This window comes from Micromys minutus (assembly GCF_963924665.1).
Source record: "Micromys minutus genome assembly, chromosome: 28".
Classification (NCBI taxonomy): domain Eukaryota; kingdom Metazoa; phylum Chordata; class Mammalia; order Rodentia; family Muridae; genus Micromys; species Micromys minutus.
The window spans coordinates 463,848-477,081 of NC_137963.1; the positions used below are offsets into that span (position 1 = coordinate 463,848).

General features: G+C 35.4%; 1 protein-coding gene across 2 annotated transcripts in view; it reads left to right on the forward strand.

Moving 5' to 3' along the window:
- ZDHHC21 (zDHHC palmitoyltransferase 21) overlaps window positions 1-13,234 on the forward strand; it is a 47,797-nt gene that overhangs the window by 4,254 nt on the left and 30,309 nt on the right. Inside the window, exons 2-4 of one of the 2 annotated variants that reach the window (XM_080940245.1) lie at window positions 98-243; window positions 6,470-6,667; window positions 9,830-9,928. In XM_080940245.1, coding sequence (XP_080796371.1) covers window positions 6,514-6,667; window positions 9,830-9,928 — 253 coding nt within the window. In that variant the 5' untranslated portion in view covers window positions 98-243; window positions 6,470-6,513. The remainder of the gene's footprint in view (window positions 1-97; window positions 244-6,469; window positions 6,668-9,829; window positions 9,929-13,234) is intronic. The other variant, XM_080940246.1, reaches the window with a different exon arrangement.

The window sequence follows — 13,234 nt, forward strand, 5'->3', positions numbered from 1 at the left end:
GGTGGAATATGAATGCACAGGTCATCTGGACTGGGATCATCTTATTTCTGATCTTAACACCTATCTCTGTAAGAAATTTTTGTTAAACTCTTCATAGGTACTCATAGGAAACTGTTATTAAAGGGATGCCATATGATGGAATACGAAATGTAAAGAAGTAAATAAAAGAATGACTCTAGAAGATAGCACTTCTAAATGCAAGTGCCAGAAAAATCACAGCTCAACTCAGTGAATTTGCAAGTGGTAAGTGGGCATTTGATTTTACATAGGAATGTGTTTGCTTTCTGTGACATAGTGTGTCCTTGCAATCTAGTGTATAGCAAATTCATTGCTAATGAAGAATTAAAGACAATTTAGACTTTTTCATATTAAATTTTAGCAATGAATTTTCTTAAGACTTTTTCCATTAAAAACCTCAGAAACATCTTTCTAAGTTATAAATCTTAATGGCTTTTTGCAGGTCTTTCTGCATCACATTTTAAAAACTTATCTGAAGTGAGAAAGAGAGCTCAAATTAAACATTTTTGTTTGTAAGACCATTGGTGTCTGTGCTTTGGGCTATTTCTATTTTTCAATTGGTTGAAAAGAATTTAGAATTTGATGTCCTCACTAATAGACTTAGAAGAAAACCTAACTTGTACATAAAACTTAAAAGTCATCTATCCTTACTGCTCTGTTAGCCATGTACTGTGTGTGCTCTAAGGGATGATCTGTGAGGGCCATCTGCTCAGTCTTGAAATAGCCTGACTCAGATAGCAGATACAGGTGACATCAAGCCATGGGTTTCACACATTGAGCAGAAATCAACTGGGGAAGTTGAGGCAGTCAGCTGTACTTCCCAAGTGAGCTTTCTCTTCAATGATGGTCTTTGAATGGCTAAACGTCCCACTCTGAGTTAGGCATTTCTAACTGTGTGAAGAACAGTAATAACCTGTTGGAGATGGTTTGAGTTCTGACTTTTTTCAAGGAAACAGTGTATTTGCTGCTCGGTTTTCTTCTCTTCTTTTCATGGACATACGCAGCCCAGTCCATTCTAATACAAGGGGTCTTGAAGGACATGTGACATAAACATGCTTGTGTCTGAAATGGGATGTAACCCATCATCAAGAGCCAGCTCCCCAGTGTGCTCAAATAGCATCTGAGAGTTGATATGTATCTTGTACAGTGTATCATGGGATGACCACTGTTAGCAGTTTGGTTACTGATTTCTTCAGACTGACATGTTCTCTGTGTTACAAGTCACTTTTTTTTAAAACAAAAAATTATTATACTATAACTTGGACCCTCATATTTTCATCTTGAAAAAATTCAAACAGAAGCATGGAAATAAATTTGGAGGTGTAACACCAAAATACCCTCACTTAGACTTTGTGGTAGTGACAATTCTGGAATTTGGTTTCTTTTTAAAAAACAAACACAGAACTATTATAAGAATGTATTTTCCTTTTGATCCTAGGTATTGGGATATGGGGCTGCTTCAGACAACCAGCAGCTGACTATGATTTGCCTCATGCTCTAGCAGAGGCATGGTTTTGCCAGCTGTAGATAGTTTCTGTAATTATGTGATGTTTGGAATTCTGGTTTCAGATGGCATATAAATGCTAGACCCCATAATAGGTGAGGTGGGCAGTTGTTGGTTTGCTGTGCTTAAAGGGGAAAGAAGATGACTTTAGATTTAAGGATATCTCTCTCTCTCTCCCTCCCTCCTCTTCTCTCTCCTCTATCTTGCTTTCTCTCCTATCTAGTGATATGGGGTGAAGGTGGGGCGTGGAGAATGAAGGGTAGGGAAAAGAAGAAGCCATAAAATAGCCAACACCAGCTACAAGCAAAGAAGAAACAAGAAGAAAAAAATTAGGCTTAAGGATCTCTCTTCCTCCTCTATCATTCTTTCTCTTCTATCTAGTGATCAGGGATGGAATTGGGGTGGGGTAAAGAGTGGGAAAAGTAGAACCCACAGAGTAGCAAAGACCAGCCAGGTTGAGTAACTGATGGTCTGGATTTCATTGTATACTCACTTGTCTCTGCCTGTATATCAGTCAACTTTGTTATTATCATTCTATTTCAGAGTGAATTGCAGACATTAGGATATGCTCTCATTAAGCAGAGTTCAGACTTGGCTTGTAGTTTTGACTTTGTAAGGCCTCATATACATATAGCACACAATACCTCAAGTTTAAGTGTGCTTTTCCTGAGTTCAGTGAATGTTTGATAAAAGTACAGTAAGGTTTTAGATAATATTGTATTTTTATGATTCCAAAAAGTGGTATTTCTCTGTATATCCTTGTCTATCTACTTTGTATACTTGGAAGTGTGCTTTTGTAGGTGTTATAAATAAAACTGCTGGGAAAGGCTTTCATATTTTGATGGATATGTAAAATCGCCCTCTTAAGAGGACTTTATCCATTTACATGCAGGTCAGCAATGTAGCAATGTGTGGTAGTGCTCTTTCCCCTGTATCCTCTCAACGTGAAAAACTACCTAGTCACTCTTCATCTCCTCATCTTCAGTGATTACCCATTAGACTTCTTTTTTCTGTTTTTGAGTTGTCTATTTCATGTGCCTCTTAACAGTCATGCATTATAGTATTATTTCGGGAATGCTTTTTCTGTAATTTTATTTTTGATGTGTTTTGAGCTTAGAGATTTAAATTTCGTGTGGCCACTTAGTGTCTGCAGGACTTGCTTGTGAAGGCCATCCACACACCAAGCATTTAGAATCACTTGCTCTTTTCTTCCAGGGTTGGCCTTTCCTGACTTTTCCAAGGAAACAGATTATTGTGCTGAAGTGCTAGGGAAATTGGTATTAGCTTTAAATCCTGAGTTAATTCAGACAGTAAGAGTGCTGGAGATTCTTTAGACATGAGTAGCAAATGATGAATATTTTTCATACTTATGGAATAGTAGTAAAACCAGTTTTAGCTAAAGTGGGATGTCATAGGAAACTTTTTATGAAAATATGTTTGACTTTGTTTCTTATTAATTATTTTGGCTAATCCTTATTCTCTAAAATTGTCATTCTGACATTACAATTTTCTGTTATATAGTCATTTTTGGTTATTTTTCTTCCCTCAGTGACTCAAATCTTTCTTCTGTGGTGGTGAAATTAAATTGCCTGAAATGGCAAGAAAGGAAAGATAGTATACCTTCAGTATAAATTGAACATTGTAAATATTTCCTCAGGGTAGCTTATTACAGTTGAATTATAATTTCTTTAAAAGCAGTTTTGCTGTAGTAATTTACATCAATGTGAAGCTAGTCACTGTACTCCAATGTAGTCACCAGATAGCAATCTCCACTGCTGAAGAACCAGTTCATCAACTAGTCACTTCAAAGTTTGATTATGAGCTCACCACTTAATATACAAATTAGCATGTGGGGATCTCCAGCTAATGAAAGTATTTGGGAAATGCCATCTTAAACCTAAGCGCACTGTTCAGTTTGGTTGTTGCTCAGGGTGTGTAATAGTTTCTGTCCGGCATCAGCCACACCTGGTAACTCTGTGCTGGAGAGATCCTGCTCTTCTACCAGTCACAGGCTCTCCCTGTAACCAGCTGTGGGCTCCTGGAAGACCACTGTTCTCCTGGCCTCCTATAAGAACTATATGGTGCTAATTTTTACTCATCAGGTATTTGTTTTCAGTATTCAATGGTGTGTTCCTTGTTTAATTTCTTTGGGCTCAGTCTTCTTGGGGGTGTTGTTTAAGAGTTTGCCATCTACATGTTTTTATTCAGGGAAACAGACCCATCTTAAATGACTTTGTTACTGTCTAGTAGTTTCTGTTGTGAGAGATTGATCTTTCCATAATAAGAAAAATTTGTTATTTCAAAACTAAAGGAATCAAAAACAGATTCAAAAGATGAATACTTGATGATTTTCCTACTTAATAGATTTATATATGCTTCTAATGTTAATGTTAGGAATGGACCACAAAAGTATCGTTACATGTGAACATAGTTTTTAGTCTTATATAGAATTGAAGCATTGAAAGCCAGAAAGGTAAATGAAGTTCACACTGTTGGGTATGTTGAGAAGAGCTTCTGTCTTTTCTTGTATCTCTTAGTAGTTTAGCAAGGCTGTAAAAATATTAACAATAAATCTCAGGTCAGCCTGGGCTACATAGCAAAGTCCTTTCCTAACTTTCCATCCTCCCAAATTATTCTTTGCGATGATTCTTTCTTTAGCTATGTAGGTATTTGTGCTCCTTTAGTTTTAGAATAATGATTCCTAGCAAATTACACAATATGCTTTACTTTTTCTGATTTTCTTTACTTTAATGATTGTTTTTTAGATTTCTAAGAGGTAATGAAGTTTAACTTTTTTAAAGACCTGGCTCTATTCCTATTTTAGAATTTTTATAAAAACACTGATTGGACTTTATTTTGTTTAAATTGGAGATGTATTACATTCCAGTTCTTATCATTTTTTTTCCCAAGGGGATACTGGTACCTTTTAAATTAAAAAATTTTATTTAAATTATTATACTAACATTGTTATTATTAATTATTATTATTATTATTATTATTATTATTATTATTATTATTATTATTATTATTTTGGTTCTGCTGGGGATTGATGCTTAGCGCTGTGTACTTTTTCTTCTGTTGCTTCAAGAGCTAGGAGTTTGTAAGGATGGAAGCGAGGTATTCTTTTGAACTTAAGTGACCTTTAATCGCTGTTTTGGTAGCCTATTGCCCTGCTGAGCACCAGCAAGGCCCTTCAGTGGGAACCCAGTTTTTCTTAGAATGAAGTAGTGGGGCTGTCATGTCAGCTGCAAATCTGGGAGTCGTCCTTGACTTTTCTTTCACTCCCTGTAAGTGAACCAATTAGTAAGGCTCACTGGTTGGGTTTTACTTTAATAGGTCCTTTCTCTAGAGTTCACTTTGACTTTTGTATTCTTTAAATCTGACAAATTTGTCTTTAACATTATTCTCCACAGGGGAGTGTAAATTATTTAAAGTACAGATCTTACTTATCCCACACTTTAATAGCTTTCCTGTCCATATGAATGAAGTCCAAGCGCTCTAAATGACATCTGTTTCCCTCATGGTAGGGCTCTGTCCTTATTTCCTAGTCAGTCCATTGGGGTCTTTATGACTTCTGATGGCAGATTATACTACTTCCTGTGACACTTAGCTTAGTCACCCTGCTCTGGCCTCTTTTTGCTATACTGTTGCTATATTTTTGTCTTAGAAAACCTTTACTCATCTCTTAAGATTGAGCTCAGTTTGTATCTGTTCCAGGAAGCCCTGATTGAATCCCAGTGCAGCTAGGCCCATCTTCTGTGCATTTACTGACAACTTGTTCACAGGTCTGGAGCTTACCATAGTAAACTAAACCCCTTTTAAATGAGATTTTCCAAATGGACTTGGTTTGTTTAAGCAAAGGCCATGCCTTATTAATAGTTGCATTTACAATGTCTAGGAAGTAACTGTTATAAGAATTTACTAAACTCATCACTCTACCGCTGATGTCTTAGTGAAGGCAGTGGTTAGTTTTTTTAAGCCAGCATTCATCTGGGTGATGCACCTGGTTTTTAGTCTTGTAAGGAATTCAGGGGACATGGAATGGAGTTCGGGAATATTTTTTTTAACACTCCCTAGTTGATTCTGGTCTGTTGCAAGTTTGAAAATGACTGACCTAATTAACTATTATAACCATTATAGTTTATGTCAGAGGTGCCCCTAAACCATGTACGGTAAGTATTTGTTTAAGTTTAGTAAGTTATTCCTACTACGGTATGGATATGTTTTACTTGATGGACATCACTGCTGTATGAAATTCCAGCTTACTTGGAGACTGTCTCATTTAGGGATGTGTTGCTGATTGTGAATTCTCAACTGAATGAAAGTCCCACTTAAACTGGAGTCTTTTTGAGTTGATAGTAAGGAAATTAGGTGGACTTCATTTCACAAATTTTAGTAGTTTTAATTATTTGTAATTTTCACTTAATTTTAATATTTCAAAATCATTTAAAAATATTTCATGGTGGTTTTAAGTACATATATAGTCTTTATGTTTACATTTGTATACACTCACAAAGTACCACCCAGATCAAGGAATAGAATATTTTTAGCCTTTTAGAAGTTCTGACCAAATGATCAAATTCATTTCCAGCTAGAATATATCCCATCTACTACAAGATAACCAAAATTAGAGCCTATGATGTTAGCTTCCTGGTTAAAGTGCTAAGACTTTTTTTTGCACATGTCTTTTGGTGGACATACATATTTATTTATCTTGTGTCTACACATGAAATTTGTAGATATAGATACATAGTATTTTTGTGAATTTATATTAAAATTAAATTGTTTGAAGATTTTAGTGAATTTTGTATTTGTTTTGATAAGTACTTATTATTGAGACAAAACTCAAATATGCACAGGAAACTCAGTAGATGTCATGAAGTTTCCAGAGATGTAGTTTTAATTGAGTAATTTTTTCATGTTAGTAACTCTTGCTTTTCTCTCTAGGATTGTCTTCCCTGTGGGTTGGCAAGCAGTTTTAGGACTGCAGAATGGGTCTTCGGATTCACTTTGTTGTTGACCCTCATGGTTGGTGCTGCATGGGTTTGATTGTCTTTGTCTGGTTATACAATATTGTTATAATTCCCAAAATTGTCCTCTTTCCTCACTATGAAGAAGGACATATTCCTGGCATTTTAATAATAAGTAAGTTTCTAAGTATTATTACCTTCTATAACAATGTTTTCTTCTTGTGAATTATGATTGATTGAATGTCTCTATGACTCCCTTTGAATATGCTATTTCAATAGCATTACTAACCTTTTAATTAAATTACATTTGTACAATACAATAGCTTTCTGTACTTGGAGAGATAAGACACTAACTATATTTATTTCACTATGTGCAAGTATATGAAGACCATTTTGTTCAAGAGAAAAGTCTGACAACAGGATTTGTATTTAATTGTAGACATGGAGGTTATTGATTGATTGGTTACTATCTTGGGACAAGGCTTCTCTCTGTAGCCCAGGTAGCTTCAGACTTGCCATATTTTTGCATCTTTTCTGCATGTCTGGAACCACAGCACCTCTGTGCCTGGCTTGAAGATGGAGGTGTTATAAGAAAGGGAGATGAAAATTTCATGATCCTAAAAGTGACTTGATTGTGATGCCATTGAATCTCCTGCAGCATTGTTGTCTGCTGCAGCCCAAAGATCATGGCTTGCTTATGTTGCTGACAGTCAGATGACAATGACACATTGTTGTGGTAATTTCTTATCCCAATAAGCCCTTATTAAAAAATACACAACTCTATTATTATATTTATAGCTATATGCCTAGATTGGGCAGATATATCACTATATTAGTTTATTCTCCAGCTATGAGATCCCTTGCTACTTGCAGTTCTCCAGGCCATGTGGTTCTGCTCCATATTGGCTTCTACCTCCTCTTTCTTCATCCTCTCTCTCCTGCTTCCACTCTAAGACCATCAGTCCCACCTCTCCCCTTTACTGCCCAATCACAGGCTCTAACCTTTATTTGACCAGTTAGAATGGGGAGGATGTTCACATGAGATCACCTGAGTATATGATCTACCCTTCATCCTAGGCATCCTCTCTTGAGGAAGCAGAATTAACATCAGAATACAAACAGCACCAGTGCAACACACATTTCCCTCCCTTTTGTCCAATAAAAACACTCCTTTACACCCCTTGGATATAAATTGAACACAACCATAACAATTATGCAAAATAAAGTATAATGTTCATTTAATATCCAGTCCATCATATTTGTCAATTTAGATAAGTACTCTACCATCTATCCTAATGTAAAGAGTTTACAGTTCTATACCTGAATTATGTTTTGATTATAGATTGTATTGTCATTTGACAATCATTCTTTCAAATCGACATCATCTTTCTCAATGCTAAATAACTTAAGTTTGATTATGAGAATATAATTAGTCTTCAATCCCATCAGAAATCCAAGAACAAATATTACCTGAATATATAGGAAGCACAAAAATATAGCTTCCAAAACTTAACCAAATTTGTAGACAGCTGACTACCTGGACAGTCTCTTGTTCCTCAAAACATTGGAGCATCTGTTTCAGCTTTCTGGCCCAGGATCATCGAATAAACTTTAATAGACCTTAAATGAAGCAGGAACTATGAAAGACTAGCTTACTGTCTTGGCAGAGCTAAGCTGCTGACTATCCCCACATCATGTGTCTTTTCCTGGATAGTATGTGTTGTCTATAGATGGATTAGGGCAATTCTTGTCCAGTGGCCACCTTGCTACAACTGGAACAACTTCATATGGAGGTTTTGATGCTCAATATCTTCTTTGAACCATAAAGGGGGTGCTGTCAGGAACAGACCTGTCTCATAGTCAATTTATCTTTAGTAATGAATTAACATTAAATGTCATATTTTGTAGATTTCTGATGTTTTTGAAGACTCTATATAAAGTATATCTGAATTGTAAAACCTTAACTACTCTCAGCTGTTTCTATTTGAATAATATTGAAAACACTTTAATTAAATAAAAATCTAAGATAATCATGAATTTGCTATCTAGCCCTTAATTTATGTTACTTAATCATCCTAGACAGTTTGTAATAGCAGCTGGAGAAAGACTGGGTTAAGGTCTTGTATTCGTAAATGAGTTGCATGGGTACAATGCCTATTTAAGAGTAACAATATTAATTTAAAAATTTTTATCAATATATGAAGATTTATACGAATGAAAAACCTTAAACCTGTATACATAAATTCTATTCCTATGTAAGAAATTAAAATTTTAAATATGCATCAATATAAGGGTTTCTACAATGTAAGATTATTGCTATACAATGTTTTTTAAAAGAATAAATTTAATATCTTATCTCTATTTGTGTACTCCTCTAATTTTTGTAATATTACTATATCTCCTCTTTTCTTTTCACCCCCTGCTCCTTTACCTAAGAAGAGTAGAGAAGAAGAAAGGAAAGGTAGAAATCCCTGAGTCTAAGCTCTCTAGTTTTCCTTTCCATTTAAAGCAAACACACATTTGCACAGTGTTTATAGCTTTCATGTTCTTCCTCATGTTGATCTTTTAGCAGCTGTAAGGAATATAATAACTACTATATATATTGTGAGATGTGGCCATTACTCTGTAGTCCTAGCTTGCAAAAGACTGAAGCAGGAAAATGGTGACTTCTAGGCCAGCCTTAGCTCTGTAGTAAGATGTACTTCACACAGACACAGACAGACATTGCAGTCAGGTACACATCACTGAGCACTATTTTCCTTTTTATGTGTTCAATGTGTTGGTTTTTTATTTCCCTATAAAATGCCTATTTTTTTGAGCAACAGAGAATTATAGGACATGTTTATTATTTTTCCTTGTATTAATTTAAAACATGTAATTATGGTGACTGAATCTCAATTGTTAATATTATTTTTATGGTTACTTTAACATTAAAAAGGTTTTAATTGATCACTTTTGAAGTACATCTCTTATGATTCATTGAAAGAGGCAATTGAATATCACTAATTTAGAATAATTTTGAAGATAGAGTTGATGAAAGGTTAAATATAGAATTTTTTAAATGCTGCTTTGATCCTTTCAAATGCCTCTACTTATTATTGAGCATCACTGTATGAAAGAATCTCATTTATTATAAGTTTATCAGTTGTTCTGGAAAATTATATTTAAAACTGATATATTAGGTGTAGCAAAATAAATCCACATTTTGTTTTTACATATAGTCTGTTTATAAAGTTATCCTGATAGGGCTGACTAAAACTCATTTTTAAAATTTTAAACTTGTTAAAACTTTTTAAATGGCAAATGACTCATTTCTGTGTTTAATTTCATATTACAGTATTCTATGGCATTTCCATATTTTGTCTGGTTGCCTTAGTGAGGGCCTCCCTAACTGATCCTGGAAGACTCCCTGAAAATCCCAAGATCCCACATGCAGGTATGGTTCTCTTTAGGCTCTTCCGTTTTTCTGGTGTTGAAATTATATTTATTGACACATTACCTCCAATATTTGCTTTATGTAGGTCATTTGAAACCACTCTCACATCTTTGCTCACATGTCTTGATTGCAATTGCAAGCTCCCCTTCCCTTTTCATTCTCTTAGATCCATATCCATTTTGAACATGTGGGTCACTTTGACCTCTGTGTGTATGTGTGGTGTTGTATCTCTAGTCTCCAGAAGAATCTGCCACCACTTACAACAAATAAATATATTGAGTAAAACAAAATTACCTGAGAGATTCTGATTTATTTAAGAACATGATTTTCACCTTGTGATATTGATAAGTTGCATAGAACAAGTACTTTTAGTGTTATAAGCATTACTTCCCATCTTTCTGAAGGTTCTAACAACAAAATGAAAAATTGAAAACTTTTGTTTCTGATATCAATTGAAGATAATTTTTAATTCTTTTGACAGATAATCATTCAAACCATAAAAAATGGGCTATTTATTTTGTTATATATCAGATACAATAGAATCTCACTTTTATCTCTCTTTAACTCTTCTTTGATTATTTTTGTATTAGCTTTGAGAATTCTGTACTTTTCTTTATGCTTTTGTAGTATATTTTAGAGCTAGAATATTTTCTATAATAATTTAGTGACTTCTACATTTTTACTTTCAAATTATCTGGGGAGCTTTAAAAAAATACCCAGCGTCCAGGTCACAATTTTTATCACTTAAATCAGGATACCTGGGCACAGGCACGGGTGTGAGTTTACTGAAAGATCCCCTGTGGTTGCAGTGTGTAGCTGAGTTTGGAACCAAAGTAGTAACTCCATATGAAATGTGATTGACAAGTCACCATACAGAGCCCCCAGAAATACTAATATTTGGGCTTTGAGACTTGTCATTCAGGGCTTACTTAGCTCCCAGATTTAGGCTTCAGTGGGAGTATCATAGTGATATTTGTGTAGCTGTAGCATTGCATCTAATACTAGTTCTGTTCACTCGCAGCAGTCCTAACACAGTCTGAGTAGTTAGTTCTGGAGTGAGAGCAGAGCCAGGGTACTCTGGCTGTATAGACTCCCTTTCTCCCAGGCATTGTAGCTGCAACCACATGCTGCTGCTTCAACTCGAAACAGAAACAGGCCTTTTCTAATTCCAGACCCATTTCTGAGGAGCACTGCAGTGCTCAAACACTCAAATGCCTATAGGCTTCTAATACTGTCAATAAGAGATGGTCTAATGGGAGTAGCCATGATTCAACTGCTGTAAAATTGTCACACAGTTAAGTTACCAGATGTTAAGATTTTTAGAAGAGAAAAACACATTACTAAGTTTTTGTCATTATAGTGAAATATCCAAGGCAGATAAGTTTTATTTAAAAAAGATTTATTTAGCTCACATTGCAAGTGTCTCATGGTCCGGATGATAGGATGTGGGATGGCTTCCTTTTCTCCATCAGTCCTTATTACTCCCTGATGGCATTTTCTCCAGAGCCCTCTCCAGAATTGCCCATAAGGCTCTGCTTACAGTGTCACAGACTTTGCTAGTGTGTTCTCTCAAACTCTTCAGAAGCCCAGTTCCAAAAGCAACCACACGTTCTAGTCAGCGTCATGGTAACAGTCCTATCTGTAGAATCTACGTGTCTGTGCTAGTTTTGTGTCACCATAATAAAACTACCAAGACATGGTACTGATGGAGAAAAGAGATTCGTTGATCTCATGGTCTGGAGGTACAGGGCCCAGGAGTGAGTGCTCACATTTCTCAACAGGAAGCTGGAGGTTCAGGAGTGGTACAAGAAACACATTTGGGAAGCCCCTGTTTCAGTTGTTCACAACCAAACTCTTAATACATAGACTTTGGGTTCAGACCTCACCTAAACATCAGGAACAGGCAATCTCATTTTTTGTAAGAGATTTTACTATTAAAAAAAATAATTATACTTCGGTAAGATCTTGAACTTGAGCCTGGCCTGAAGTACATGGTGACACACCTCAAGAAGGAAAAACTTGACTTTAAAAACCTTTGAGCATGTAGATGTAATCAAATGAAATTATTATACACTTATATCATTCAAATTATTTACATATGTATTTGAAATAACAAGTATAAAACAGTACTCTAATTTAGAAATATCACTGTCATTTTCAAATTTTATGGAATAATCTTATTTGAACTTTTATAAATTTGCTTTGTTGAGGGTAATTTATATGTCATATAGTTCATTCATGAAAATGTCTAGTTTCACTCTGTGGCCATCTCCACAGTCTGCTTTAGGACACTCTCCACTATTAACAGAATGTGGTGAGTCTTTAAAACTTGGAAGATTCTGGTTTGTAATACTGTATCACAGTTCCTAGGTTACAGAAGTGGGGTGGACTTGACTGTCTGCATGCTGGAGTTTGCTAATCTATGAGCCTGGGCCCCCACTTCTTACACTGTGGGTCCTGTAACCTAATATGGGGGTCATGAAAAGTTAAACTACAGTAAAAGATTTCTGAGAGGCAAAACTTAATTCTAAATCAAATGAATGATGAATTTGCACCCTTGTAGCACTTGTCTGAGTGTTGGGGGGATATCACTGAGTTCTGAATGCAGTGCCTCGTGTGTGTGTGTGTGTGTGTGTGTGTGTGTGTGTGTGTGTGTGTGTGTGCGCGCGTGCGAGTGTGGTATAAATGCCACCTGAAAAACCCAGGCTCATAATTATGATATAGTATTATATGTATTAATTTTAGGTTTTTTAAATTATATATATAGTTTTCAGTTTTCTTATAAGTTTTCTTCTATGAGAAAACGATGCTCTAAAGAAAACAAGGACTTAATATTTTCCTACCATGTTTATCTTACTGGAATGTTGGATTTTAAATATTGCTGTTTGAAGAACTTAGTGAGGTTGGAAGGTGTCTGTCATCCTAGCACTCAGGAGGCAGAAGCAGAGGCACCAGACACAAATTCAAGGCCAGTCTGGTCTGTGTGTAGTGAGTTTTAGTTCAGCCTAGTCTACATAGTGAGTTTCAGGGAAGCCAGTGTTATATATCAAGATGTTTCTCAAGAAAAAAAAATTTTTTTGCTTGAATTTCTGACTGGAGTTTTATTTAAAAAATTGCTAGATGCTGTTTGCCTCAGGATTATGGCAGAATTTTCAATGATTTCTGACATGACTGTAGATGTTTTTATGCCATTTTGTCCTCTGTATTTATGCACACTGTTCTTAGCCCTGAAGATTTAAAATCAAAACATCAATCAACTCTGCAAAACATTGAAAAGCTTTCTCTTTTGCATTATCAAACACTCAT